Below are 12,922 nucleotides of genomic sequence, written 5' to 3'. Positions count from 1 at the left end.
CATTGGTGGAGTGAACTGCTGAACCAAATCTGGTCATCAGACTCCCTCTCCACCTTCAAGAAATGTCTCAAGCCTCATCTGTTCCAGGAACACCTCTACTAGCCGGTTACTACGCCATGTTCCGTCAGCATTCTTAGTGAAGCACTTTCTGCTAATTTAATAGCAGTCTTATCAGTTTCTCGTTTTGTTTGGAAGACGTTGTGTAGCTCTTGCTCTAATGCTGCTTACACTTCTACCTGGGTATACATTGGAAGCTCAGACTAGCTGCAGTTATGTCTAGTCAACTCCATGGCAGCATGTTTGTAATGTGCTGTATGTGCTGTATGCCTCACTTTTTCAACCATTTGGATAAAAGCATCTGTTAAATATATATTAATGATAACGATGCAAAACCCAAGTAATATTTTGTAAGCTAATCGACATTGACTGGGCAATCTACCAATTTTCCAGAGTAGTTATACAGTACTGGGCCATGGTGAGTGTTTAGTCTAAAAATAAGAGCATTTTCACTGAATGTTTAACCGAATCTGATACTCACCAAACTAGCCCAGAGTAAACATAGAATGAATGTTGCATTTACAAATCAGGCAGCATAGAGCACTTGGCAGAAGTACAGTCTGGATGGGACTCTGATCCATTGTTACCATTGCAGCTGGAAACTGGGGCACCTGGAGAGAGCCCTGAAATACACAGAGGGCATGCAAGGGTGGAATTTAAACCTCCAACCCTGGAAATAGCCGTGCTACCAGTGACACACCAAGATGCCCTTAACCTTAAAACGAAGACATTGATTCAGTGCCATCTGCCATGTGATGACTGCACAAAATTAGACACAGGAAATTGTCCAGAAAAATCAATCAAGTATCAAGTATAAAATAAATTTAGTACATTTATTAGTTTGCTGGTGAGAATGGATGACTTGGCTGCTTTTTGGCATAACAAATTGAACAGACTTGGGTGGAATACGGTATCATGCACACAGGCAGTGGAGACAGCAGAAAGAACAGCAAATATTTTTAATGTATGTAATTAGAGAGGGGTTCCAGGCACACTTTAGCGGCACTAGAGAGAAAGCAATTATACGATTGGTTGCAAAAAAAAAGAATGACAAATAATATCCAGACTAAATTTTGTGTGTTATTGCTGGACTATTTCGGTGTAACGGACACTGACGCCGGCGCAACATGAAATCCTGACAAACTCGAACATTCCTGGGAGAAACGAAAGCGCGTGCGTGATCTATTTCTTTAAATGTCATTGAAGCGGAAATACGATTCATTCTGGGCGGAAGCCGGAAGCTGCGGCTGCTGACGCTGTTTTCTGTTTGGGCAGCAGGACAAGAGCAAATGCAAACCATGGTTGATTTTGCTTAATCGAATGGCGCCTGTAACTGGCAGTGGCGCTTCATGGTCTCGTCCTTTCTTCTCCTCTCGTTTCTTGGGCAAGATGCTGCGGCTTTTTGGCGCTTTTGTTATGGCGGGGCTGGTGTTCGCCTATCTGACTTCCTGGGTTTTGGAAAGCTATAACACTGCATGGCATCCCAAAAGGAGCGTCGGGAAATCAAACTCTAGTGCCGGGGAAGGAGGTTGGAACAACGCCCCACCGTATCCCGGCGGGCAGCTGGATAATATATTTTGGTTTGTGCAAGTGAGCGCTTTATTTCAAATTATGTGAGTTGCTGTCATTAGACATGTTTTACCGCTTTCCCCCTGACGTTTGAATTGGCTTCAAAACAGTGAGAAGACGAACAGGAATTTTTGTTAAGGTGGCAGTAACCCTTTTGGCTTTATGTAGTTCTAATTTACCAGACACAATATCAGGGTTGCCAGCTCTTACGCATCTGGCGTGACACTCACGCTTTCAGACTCACGCTCACAAGAAATCTTACGGCAAATATATATTATTCCATTATAAACCTCAAATTAGCTACATCAAAACCGTTGGGGTAGTTTGCAAACCCTATAGACAATTTACAAGGTAATAAGAGGTAAAACTCTTACATACATGTAAATGCGTGTGCAGACTTGTCTCGAATTTAAAATCTCACGCCAGCCAGCCTACCAAAGTTGGGAACCCTGCAATACTCAGGTGTACCAGTTTACTTGACGTGTATAGCATTCATAAACTGTTTTTCACTCTTTCTGTAATAGTAACAATAAAGATCTATCTAATCTTAATATACTGAATTTATTTTAATATATTAAATTATTTAAATCCAATATCATAGGTCTCGGACATTCACATCAGTCGCTTCCGCGACCCAAGGCGTGTTCCAGATTTCAAAAAGTTCTGCACGGATACAATTGGTGTCATAAAACCAGCCCTGGTTCTGGTTACAGGTAGTTCAAAACTTCTTACAAATTTGTTTTGCAAGTTTATATAGGGATACGATTTTCTATTCATTGAAATCGGCACTGTGGAGTATTTGGGCTTATGTAAGAATGTAGCGAGCTTAGAAGGACAATTCTTAAAATTAATTGAGGAAATGGAAACAAAAAAAGGGGAAATATTAGTATTTAATGCTCTATACGACAAACATGAATTGAGTCACCTCAAAGAGCTTTGGATGTACTGTACCACTACCAGTTTTTAACTATGAATGGTGCATCTCCTACTCAGTATCCAAGGCAACTGTATCAGGTGTGGCTTCACCGAGTCCTTCCCTCCCTGCAGGATGTCTCTCTCTGATTGGTGTCTTTGTGTATGCATGCTTCAGGAGACCTGACAGATGCTAAAACAGAGAGCAAGATGGGCTCCTTACAGCATGAAGTGGAGTGGCAGGCCTATCATAATGTCCTTAAGGGTTCACGTGTGCTGGAACACACGAAGTGGATTGACATCCGTGGGAATCATGGTGACCATCTCCATTCTTGTTCCCCCCCCCCCTTCCCCCCACTGCTGGCATCCAGTAAATTGTCAGTACATTGAATGTAAAGTGTCTCCAGTCATGGTGTAATGGAGTCTATAGGGGAAGATGCAGTGCATTATCGCTAAGAGTGTCAGGTGATTGGGAATGTCTGAGGTGTCCCTCAGATGGCTCACTACTCGGTTTCATGACAACTTTTTTTATTTAATAGTGCCCATCGGACAAGGAAACATTTTAAATGACTGATCCGCCTGGGATGGTGGGTTTCAGACTGGGTGTGACAAAGCATATGAAGTTACAGAGTCCATTGCCAGGGTACAGCCTGGGGTCATTTTTAATTCCTCCACTGAATTACCATGGCTGTTTAACCTGACACCCAATTTTGTTCTCTACTCACACACCACATATGCATTCCAGTGTTACTGGAAGATCCACCTTAGGGTTTTGGGCGAATGAAAAAAATGGAAGGATCCATGTTTCAGCGAATCCCAGTAAAAATTTGCTGTAAATGCCTGTGTGCAGTGCCAGTGTAATGAGGACAAGTTTCACGACCAAGACGTTTTTTCTTAACGTTGTATCTCTTTTTTGCCAGACTCATTCAATATAATTTCCCTGGACAGTGTAAACAATTACTACAGGTCAGTATAAACTCCTGTTTCATTTTTTTTATTACATAAGTCATGTGACTTGTAGTCATCTGCTGTGTAAGGTTCTCCATAGCGGGTGTTGGTTCTGTTCCTCAGGAAGTACTCTGCCACTCGACAGGCAGGTTCCTTCCACTATGTCCATAGGACACCCTTTGGAAATTATTCATACATCTGTGCAGATGCAACGCTCACGCCAGGCCCTAAACGCCCTTACAACTTCTTCGGCATTCTTGATCAGGTAGGTTGTTCTTCAGGACAAGTCAGAGAAGCTTTAAGCCTTATATTTCGTGATTAATATTTAGAAACTAAGACAAAAGGAAGTATGTGAATCACAGCAATTGTGCTAAAACGTTTCTTAGACTCAGATGGATATACTGACAATGCTCAAATTAGAGAGCCAGGACAGTAACCAGACCGTCTGGTTTGGACACTACACCACATCCACCATAATCTCATCCTCTCCCGGAATCCGAGAGCTAATGAGGTGAAGTTCTTTTTCAACTGCTCTCATCTTCATTTATTTCGATTTAACCTTCAGGGGCCATTTGAAGCTTGTTGGGTGGATAATTATTGGAAAATGATGCATGTTTTGTCTTTGCGCAGTTCAGCAGTGGCCTACTTATGTGGACATCTGCACACACTGGGAGGTCTGATGCCTGTTCTCCATAGCCGACACCATCAGGGCACCCTGGAATTGGAGCTGGGAGACTGGATGGATAACCGCAGGTGGGAGCAGGTCAGAGAAAATGCGCAGACACATGCGTCTCTATCGTGTCTCATTCGCATCACGTCCTTAGGTACAGAGTGCTTGCGTTTGACCACGACCTGCTGAGTTTCTCTGACCTGACCTTTGAGCAGTGGCCTGTTGCAGTCATCACCAACCCCAAGGAGGCCCTCTACCGACATCCCGTTGTGGAGCCATTGGGCCGCATACGTCATTCCACGCATATCAGGTGCCTTTCTTTAGTTTCCATCCATTAACCCCCGTAATGTCCAAAAATCCTACCCGCTTGCTGCGTTCCTTTGAGTGAGACCCTCTTCAGCAAAACTCACCATCTGCCACACGCTTGATGCGAAGACCCTACGCCGTGACCAATAACCTGCTTTTATCTCCCCTGCTGTAACTGTCAGAGTTCTAGCATTTTCTGAGGCTCAGATCACGGCAGTACATATCAGTGTGGATGGACATGCTCTGGGGGAGGGTTACTCAGTTGGGGGCCCCCTGTATGTCCTACCCTGGGACCCTTCTTTGTATAGTACTGGACTGCATTCCATCATGGTCAAAATTGAGGTAACATTTTTACCATACATACTTATGAAGTCATGCAGCAAATAAATGTCTTCGTATGATTTCAAATTATGGTGTGAATCTCTCCCTGTCCTACTCACAGGACTCAGCTGGCCGGTTTGTGGCGTATGAGCAGCAGTTCACGCTAGAAGACAGCTTCTCTCTAAGCTTTGGCTTCCTACAATCCTTTATCCTGCTGACTGACCACTACATATTGGTACTGCCTCTCGCCATATGTTACCAATTTAACTCACTGAGCAGAAACATTAATGCATGCCGCTTGGGCAGTTTATTAACATGGACTGCATCTGTGTACTCCGCAATTAATTTACGCTTAATGCTCCCCACCAAAGTGTTGCTTTTGCGATAGTTTAGCCTGTGAAATTGTCTGCATTCATATTCTGTGGCTTTTTGTTTATCTAGTTGCTCCCTGACTAAGTGTGCCTCGATTTGCACAGGCCCGAGTCACCTTCGTGTTGACGGTCTTGCTGAATATTGGTGTACTGCTGGCTTTCAGGTTCCTGCAGCCTCCAACCACGAGAGGTGAGGACTTGAAGCCAAGTGACATGGCTTTGACAATGCTGTTATATTCGGTTAAAGAATATCACCAGTACGTTTTTTTTTAAGAAATTAGCTTTAGGAATCCACTGAACAAGTTGAATTAAAAAGTGTTATATAATGAATGATAATCTTTTTCATGGCTGTATTTACCTGCATTGTTTTCTGCAGTTTCATCAGGGATCATCTCTCAGACATGCCTCTCCATACACCTTATAAGTAAAACAAACATCTTCTATTATTCCCTGCTGCTTTTCAATTTGTACACCGCTTTAGGTGAGTAGGGACTTCATTTGAGTAAAAGGCTTTAACATTTGTGGTGAACGCGGGCATTTTTGCTTTGAACTTCCATGTGGTTATTTGTTTACAGGTCCCTGGTTTGTTGGGGAGGTGATTGATGGACGTAGCGGTGCCTGCTTCGCCTTTGGGGTGTTTGTCAATGGCTACTTCCTGAAGGGCAGTTTAACATACGTTGTTGGAATTCTGCAGGTAAGCGTTTTGGTTAAGGAGGTAAACTCTGTATGTTTCAGAATCACGTAGGTTAGTTATTTTTGTTTCAGAAACATGGTATAATCAAGGTGTTTCATTTCATATCAGACATCTTTTCCCAGCTCTCCTTTGAATCCTATAGATTTTGCGTATAATTGCTTTGTTTAAAGCACTTGGCTTTCAAGTGTCAGTCACAGGTTGGACACCTCCGATCCCAAAGTATGACATGATCGTCTGTCTTTTATCTGCCAATGTGTTGGAAATACTCGAATCGTGTCAATTTCAAGTTGCTGGTTCCATTTAAATCTCTGAAAGTGGTCTAACTCATCTGCATACCTGGCCCTAGTGTTACACACACATTCCACTTGCTTATAGAAAGTAACAGAGGACACAAACAGCTGGAAAATCGTTCTGCTTCATCCTCTTTCCTAGGTCGTTTTCTTCAACATGCCTCTGACTTGCTACCTCTGCTGGAGCCTCTACTTGCGTTCCCGTGGCAACTGCTTCCGTTCACACTTCAGGCGAGCAGATCACATTAGAACTGTGCCCGTACATTTGGTGATGTTGGGGTTGCTCATATGGCAAGCCTACTCGTGCTACTTCCTGCTGGAGACCTATGGACTTCTGGCCTTCTTCCTATCGCCCGTCAGATGCTGGGCCCTCGGGCTGGGTTTGCTGCTGATATACCACGCCTGGAGAGGGCCTAGCCCTCGTGTCTCTGCAATGGCAGTAAGGCCGTCATAGCATCACGATTCCGAAATCTGACACTCAAGGTTGTGTTCCTTTTTTTTCTAGAATGAAATTTATTTTGCTTTATTTTAATTAATGGTTTATTTGGGGTAAGATCTTTTATTTTTAACCACTGCTTAAAAGGTCTTTATATCTAATGAAAGACCAGAAATATTAAGTCACATAATGGAGGTACCGAATCCCCAACAGACATGGTTAATACTCATTACAAATCACCAGTATGCATGAGAAATGTTTCACCTCCCACATGTACATACTCTCTCGAGTATGTCATGCAGCACAGTATTCTTTGAGATTTGGAGTCCGCAGTCCTTTTTCATGTTTTCCACAGATTTCCAGTACTGCAAATCTTTCAAGTTCTGCAAGTATATTTAGCGGGTCTAGTGTACTTCAGGTATCCGAATGATCAGATTGGTTTCTACAAGAAATCATTTTAACCCTTAAACCTGGTACTTTATAAAGTTGTAGCAATGTGGCTCACATAAGGTACTGTGGGGTGCTGTGTTTGCACATGTGTGTAACTAGATGGGTTTTTTTAGCATGTGTTTTGGCTTCCAAGTGTGTGGATGCTTATCCTCCCAATCATAAAACACCTAGAACACTATTGGAATATGTCTGCCTGCAACTGAACAATCGGTAGATGAAGCATATTTTACTCGTTCTGAGTAGGGAGTCAGGAAGGGTTGAGGGTAGAGCACCTGTTTGATGGTAGAGTACGTGTTTGTACTGTGCTGTAAGTCTCCTAACATATAGCTGCAACACCATGATTTCCAACTTGTCAAAGCTCACTATTTAAGGAAAACAGTACAAGGCACCTGTTTACACTCTGTCAAAGGTATTAACTAATGTCGTTGCTTTGTAAATTAGGAAAATAGGATTTCTGATGTTAAATGTGTAAGGAAAGGATAGAAAAATTTTCAAAAAATACGTTGTGTGAAGATTTAAAGGTGGACTGAAGGTTTCTCAAACAAAATAGGATTTCATACTAGACACTGTAAAGAATGGAACAGGTTTTCACTTAATAGTCATTACTGTAAATACTGGTGTTTGTGTGTTTGAAATCCCATTGTTTATCATAGTTGTGCTACTGCCATTTGACATTCCATCATATGTACTTGTGGAAATATGTGTTGATTTCTAAAGATGAATCTTGGTATTTAATATTGCAAGATGTTTGTTGGGCTGTTTACGTCCTGCCAATGAACACATTGTTTCTCAGGAATGTGCCATGATTTGAGAATGTATTTTAACTTATTTTACAGTCCCTTTAGATACTCTGAATTGACAATTGTTGACATAGTTGACAAAAATATACATTAGTTACAATTACTCAATCATGTTTAGCAGAATGTTAAGCTATAAGTGCAATCTTGAAAAAGTAAACACTTCTGATCGTTATGGTCTGTGTTGATGGATACTTCCATTGGTTTTTGTTGTCCACATTATATATTGTTTAAAGAAGGATGTTTATAAGCACTAGCTAGTTCCTATTACTAGCGGAGTAAAAACACAAAGGACAAACTGTAAATGACTATGAGGGAGGGGCTATAAAGTGACTGGTTGACTGCAGCAGCTCAAAGGTCAGTGCTTTGCTCGTGTTTGTCCCCTTGTGGTTGGCTGCAGTTAAGCCTCATGGTGATTGACCCACAAACAGAATACAAGCAATGGATTTGTATCATTTCTACGGATTTTAAAGGTGGTCAATAGGAATTTTGTTTACATTATGCCATTGGAATCACGTTTGATATTTTTAAACTGGATGACATTGTTCTACTATATGTGAAATTAGGGAAATATGTATTAAAATGGAATTTATAGTGCTGTGAATATTTTTTTTTTTTAACTGAATTGCTTCTTGTTTGCTCCATAATGACAGTTACTCAAAGATTAGTATAAATGTTATTTATTTCACATTAAGGATATCGAATGATAAAGTTTAGCATTGTGTCATACAAATGTCTACAAATTCATGATGCGGAGAGTATTTCTCTCAAAAGCAATATCAACAAACTTCTTCCCTGTTGACCATTTTCACATGTACTGTGTACTGGACAAAAATGTCCATTCAATCTGATATCTTGACAATCTGCTTCCCAATATTCCCACCAATCATCATTGAATGGAATGCCACTGTGGGGTGGAAAAAAATAAATTATTTCCATTGTGTAACATGATGACACTTAGTGTTACACAGGCTTACCTCCCATATTCTCTATCCCAAGAAGAACCGTTTCCAAAACCTGGATGAGAAGAAACATTCTACTAAATGAAAAATACACATTTTTTAAAGATCTGACCGATCAGCTTAATCAGTCTATCCAGAATTACAATGTCAGAAAGTTTAAAATCGGTATTACTATCCATTAATAACAATTTAAGATTAGATTCCTTAAACTCACAGTATATTTAGAACGCTGTACATTTGCCTGGCATAGCCAAACCCAGTTTTATTTAGGATCATGTTTATAACTGAGTCAATTTAGTCACATTAATATTTCTGAAGTGTTCTTACTTTCATCTGTCCTTCCTTCACCCACTGACTCAGCTGCAGAAGACCAGCCTCGAATTTGTCCATGTAGTTAACAACCGTGAACCTTTCTCTATATTCACAAAAGGAGGAAAACCGCGTAGAAAACATGACTTTCGCAAAGTACCGTTTCACCGTGGTCTGTGGGCAAAAGATGACCGTTACATTTCTAACTGTGTGTCAGAGGATTTAAGGGAAATACCTGGTAATATTTTTGCGGTAGAGTATTTCCTGCGTTGCTGCATCAAGTGGGGGGGGATATGGGACATCTCTGTTGTACTGTGAGATTTGACCACACAGGATCACATGACCATTCTGGTTCATCTAAAGGAGCACAAATGTTTTTTTGGCCATGAGTTTCAACTGATGTACCTATGCTCATTCTGGCTTAATAGGTAAATTGATAAGGGCAAGTACCTGCGCTATGACAGCATCACTGATGGAACCGCCAACATTGTCGAAGTACACATCCACCCCATCGGGACAGTGCTCCTGCAGTGCAGCTGATACGTCTGCAGAGCGGTAATTCACTGCGCTGGAGAACCCAAGCTCCGATGTGATTGTCTGGCATTTCTTGTCTGATCCACAGATCCCCACCACTTTGCTGCAGCCATCCAGACGAGCAATCTGGGGTTCAGCACACCATATGCGCGCACACAAACACACAGGACTATAAGCTATAGTGGCATGCAAAAGTTTGGGCGTCCATGGTCAAAAAATGTTACTGTGAATAAGCAAGTAAAATTTAACTGGATTTCCAAAAAAATTAAATAAAATTAAAGGTGACATTTCTGTAATATTTTAAGCAAGATTACTTTGATTTCTGTCTTTTGTAGTTTTAATGTAACAAAGGACTATTGCCTGAAGCAAAAGTTGGGGCAGCCTGCATGATCAGTACTTCATAACACCCCCCCCACCCCCACTGGCAAGGTTCACAAGCTTGAAGTGCACTTTTTGTAGCCCATCTAGCAATTATTCTTTGGGGGAATCTTCACCTACTGTTCCTTGCAACAGTCTTCTAGTCCTGTGAGATCCTTCATTTGTCATGCAGGCACTACTGTCTTGAGGTTTATCTACAGACTTGTGATGATGTTGAGGGCCAGGCCAAAACCTTCGGCTCGTGCCTTTGAGGTACTCCACTGTGGACTCGCCTTTCTAGCAATCCCATGAACAACTCACTGACAGTTTTCTTGGTTTTCCAGACCTTGTCTTGACCTCCACCTTTCCTATTAACTGCTGTTTCTTAATTACATTATAAAAACTAAGGAAACAGCTACTTGACAAGGCCTCCCTATCTTCTCACAGCTCTCTCCCTCTCTCCTGCTGTGTGAGCTATGGCTGCTGATGGCTGAGACTATGGTAGAGCAGTCAGAGTATTTACCAGGCTTTCAAGTGCGTCACCTGCCCTTCCCTAATGAAATCAATGAAGGCATAGCCCTTTACAAGCTAATTAGGGTCTGAAACTTGGGGCGCCCAAACTTTTTCTCCCCCCCCCCCCCCCCCCCCCCCAAACACTAAAAATATACAAAGCAGAAACAATACACTAAAAAGAATGTGGAAAAGTTTCAACTTTGAACTTCGCCTTCAGGAGATCAGTTCATCTTCTACTCATTTAAGTATTCGCAATAACAGAAATTTTGACTAGGGGTGCCCATCATTTTGCATAGGCACTGTGTATAAACAGCTATGAGGTGCAAATGAGGCATCACCATGTAAACACACAGGTCTTAATGTCCCCTGTAAAGACTAACAGGCGTGAAATGCCGTACCTGCCCAGCAAGGCTTCCACAGGCCCCTGCAGCTCCACTGATGACCATCGTCTGGTTGGACCCGGGTGTAATATGACCCTTCTCCCTCACCCCCAGTAGTGCTGTGAGACCAGGTATGCCTACCGCACCCAGGAAGTATGACAGGTGACCATCCACCAACTCTGGATCCAGCTGCAAAAAGGCAAGAATTCACTGCTCCGTTTTCATTGTTGAGACACGTCAGCAGGCCTTAAAGCTGTGTACACAGTTACTTCCTAATACGATTATTGGTGATTTTGTGTTCGACGTGGAAAGGACACCGTGCTTCACATTGCAGGGTGAGTATTGTTTAAATAGGACACTTTGTGACAATTTGCTTTGTGGAAAAATTCACAGAATCATCTCAGTGTCTTGAATCCCAACTTGATAACATTCTAAATACACGAATGCCCTTTGAACACTATACAGAAGAGTATCACTAAATGCATTCATTAACCGGAAAGTTATCTATCCCCCTTCTGCCAGGTGTCCCGTTTTAACAATACTCACTTTACTCATTCTTCTTGAGTTTGCAAATAAATATAATTTTAAAGAGCGAACGGGAAGTTTATTAACACGTACAGAGACTTGGAGGAAAATCAGTTGAAAACTGCATACCTTCTGAAGCTTGCCGCCGTCCACAACACCATAAGTTTGCCAGGGCCAGTTGAAAGATGTGACGACGTCGCCCTTCGAGATGATGTCGTGTCTACTGGATTCTACCATCCCTACACCACCCCCATCCAGGCATCCCGAAACCACCCACGGCGAGAGATAATCTGCACCTGTGTCTTCATTCATACGACACCGCTGTAATTCAAATTCACATAAAGGAAATTATGCAAAAGAAATTTCACATTCAATCACATTCTTGGCAATTCACTGACATGACTGATGATCATATTTATCTAATGGGGTTCTAGGTGAAGCAGCTTTGCCTGTGAATAGTGCTAGACAACCCACATTTTCAATAGAGTGGTGAGTTCTGTTGATCAACATTTTTTAAAAGAACAGCAGCAGCATCCATCAATTCATCATCTAACCGTTTATCCCAAGGGCGTAGCCATGGAGACAACATTGGGGGTTTATGTTAATCCTTGGGGTTTATCCTGTTCAGGGTCAGAGGCCAGGAACCAATCCCAGGCAATGCAGAGCACAAGGCCAAGGACGGTATACCCTGGATGGGATGCTAGCCTGAAGCAGGGCACACGTTTCGAGCAATTCGGAGACGCCAATTAGCCTAACTGCCCGTCTCTGAAATGCGGGAGGTGGGATTCGAACTGATACAGCACCACATGTACATCTAGTGCCCAAATAAAATGAATAAAGCGCAAAACCGTAAAAAACGAATGAAGAGCAGCGATCTGATTTCAATTTAATGTGTTCCCATGGTTTAACGAAAGAAAAAGCAAAACTCATCCAGTCTAGATGGCAGAATGCACAGCATTTAGTTCCGACGTCACAGCTTATTAAACGTACCTAGTCCGACCCTGCTTCCTCAAACAGGACTAAAGTCTAACTGCTCGTCAAGGTCAGACCATATTAACTAACACTCGCTTGCAAAAGGCTTCCTCACTCACCATGTAAGGGTCGACAGAAAGATAAAGTGTACGAACATACACTTCTCCCGGTTTTAGATCAGTTGGGAGAGTAATTTCCTCAACACGGAAATTCTCAGGAAGGGCTTCTCCATTTCCCCCTGTGAAACACATATTAGGTGTAATATTTATGATATTATATTCAGGCGTTGCTGTAAGCAGCATTTGCTACAAACGCATATACGCACCAGGTCGCGAATGTAAAACTACCCTCCGTACAAGAGACATTTTAGCGACCGGCGATTGTGCAAAACTCTGGGAAGACTGGGAGAGACGCTCGTTTCCTTTTACGCTTTATAATTAACGAAGAAGGCAAGCTGGACTTTTATAAGCAGCTAATCGTCTCCCTTGCTTCGCGTTACTTATTCTGAGCGCCGCGTTTTTTTTCTGCGTATTTTCTAACCACAGAAAA

The 12,922-nt window shown here is 42.1% G+C and overlaps 2 protein-coding genes across 4 annotated transcripts; one reads left to right on the top strand and one right to left on the bottom strand.

Moving 5' to 3' along the window:
- Window positions 1-1,283: 1,283 nt before the first annotated feature.
- Window positions 1,284-8,425, top strand: tmem62 (transmembrane protein 62). Of its 3 annotated transcripts, none has more exons than XM_048973870.1 (14): window positions 1,284-1,647; window positions 2,228-2,339; window positions 2,717-2,854; window positions 3,459-3,504; window positions 3,610-3,751; window positions 3,873-3,997; window positions 4,117-4,239; window positions 4,311-4,466; window positions 4,645-4,804; window positions 4,905-5,018; window positions 5,260-5,344; window positions 5,531-5,635; window positions 5,730-5,848; window positions 6,281-8,425. In XM_048973870.1, exons 1-14 carry the CDS (start codon window positions 1,378-1,380, stop codon window positions 6,590-6,592), a joined length of 2,007 nt encoding a protein of 668 aa, XP_048829827.1. In that variant the 5' UTR covers window positions 1,284-1,377; the 3' UTR covers window positions 6,593-8,425. The 3 variants fall into 3 exon arrangements, with proteins under 3 accessions (XP_048829827.1, XP_048829828.1, XP_048829829.1); XM_048973871.1 differs by having other exon boundaries at window positions 4,117-4,249; window positions 4,372-4,466; XM_048973872.1 differs by having other exon boundaries at window positions 1,506-1,670.
- Window positions 8,426-8,484: 59 nt separating this feature from the next.
- Window positions 8,485-12,884, bottom strand: ptgr2 (prostaglandin reductase 2). The gene is made up of 9 exons (XM_048973873.1): window positions 12,699-12,884; window positions 12,493-12,611; window positions 11,531-11,722; window positions 10,895-11,065; window positions 9,543-9,752; window positions 9,328-9,449; window positions 9,111-9,198; window positions 8,799-8,838; window positions 8,485-8,728 (listed from the first exon to the last, which is right to left on the bottom strand). The coding sequence occupies exons 1-9, from the start codon at window positions 12,736-12,738 to the stop codon at window positions 8,664-8,666; spliced, it is 1,047 nt and encodes a 348-aa protein (XP_048829830.1). The 5' UTR covers window positions 12,739-12,884; the 3' UTR covers window positions 8,485-8,663.
- Between the last annotated feature and the right edge of the window lie 38 nt (window positions 12,885-12,922).

The sequence above is a fragment of the Brienomyrus brachyistius genome, chromosome 14, assembly GCF_023856365.1.
Source record: "Brienomyrus brachyistius isolate T26 chromosome 14, BBRACH_0.4, whole genome shotgun sequence".
Classification (NCBI taxonomy): domain Eukaryota; kingdom Metazoa; phylum Chordata; class Actinopteri; order Osteoglossiformes; family Mormyridae; genus Brienomyrus; species Brienomyrus brachyistius.
This window is presented reverse-complemented; position numbering and strand designations above follow the sequence as displayed.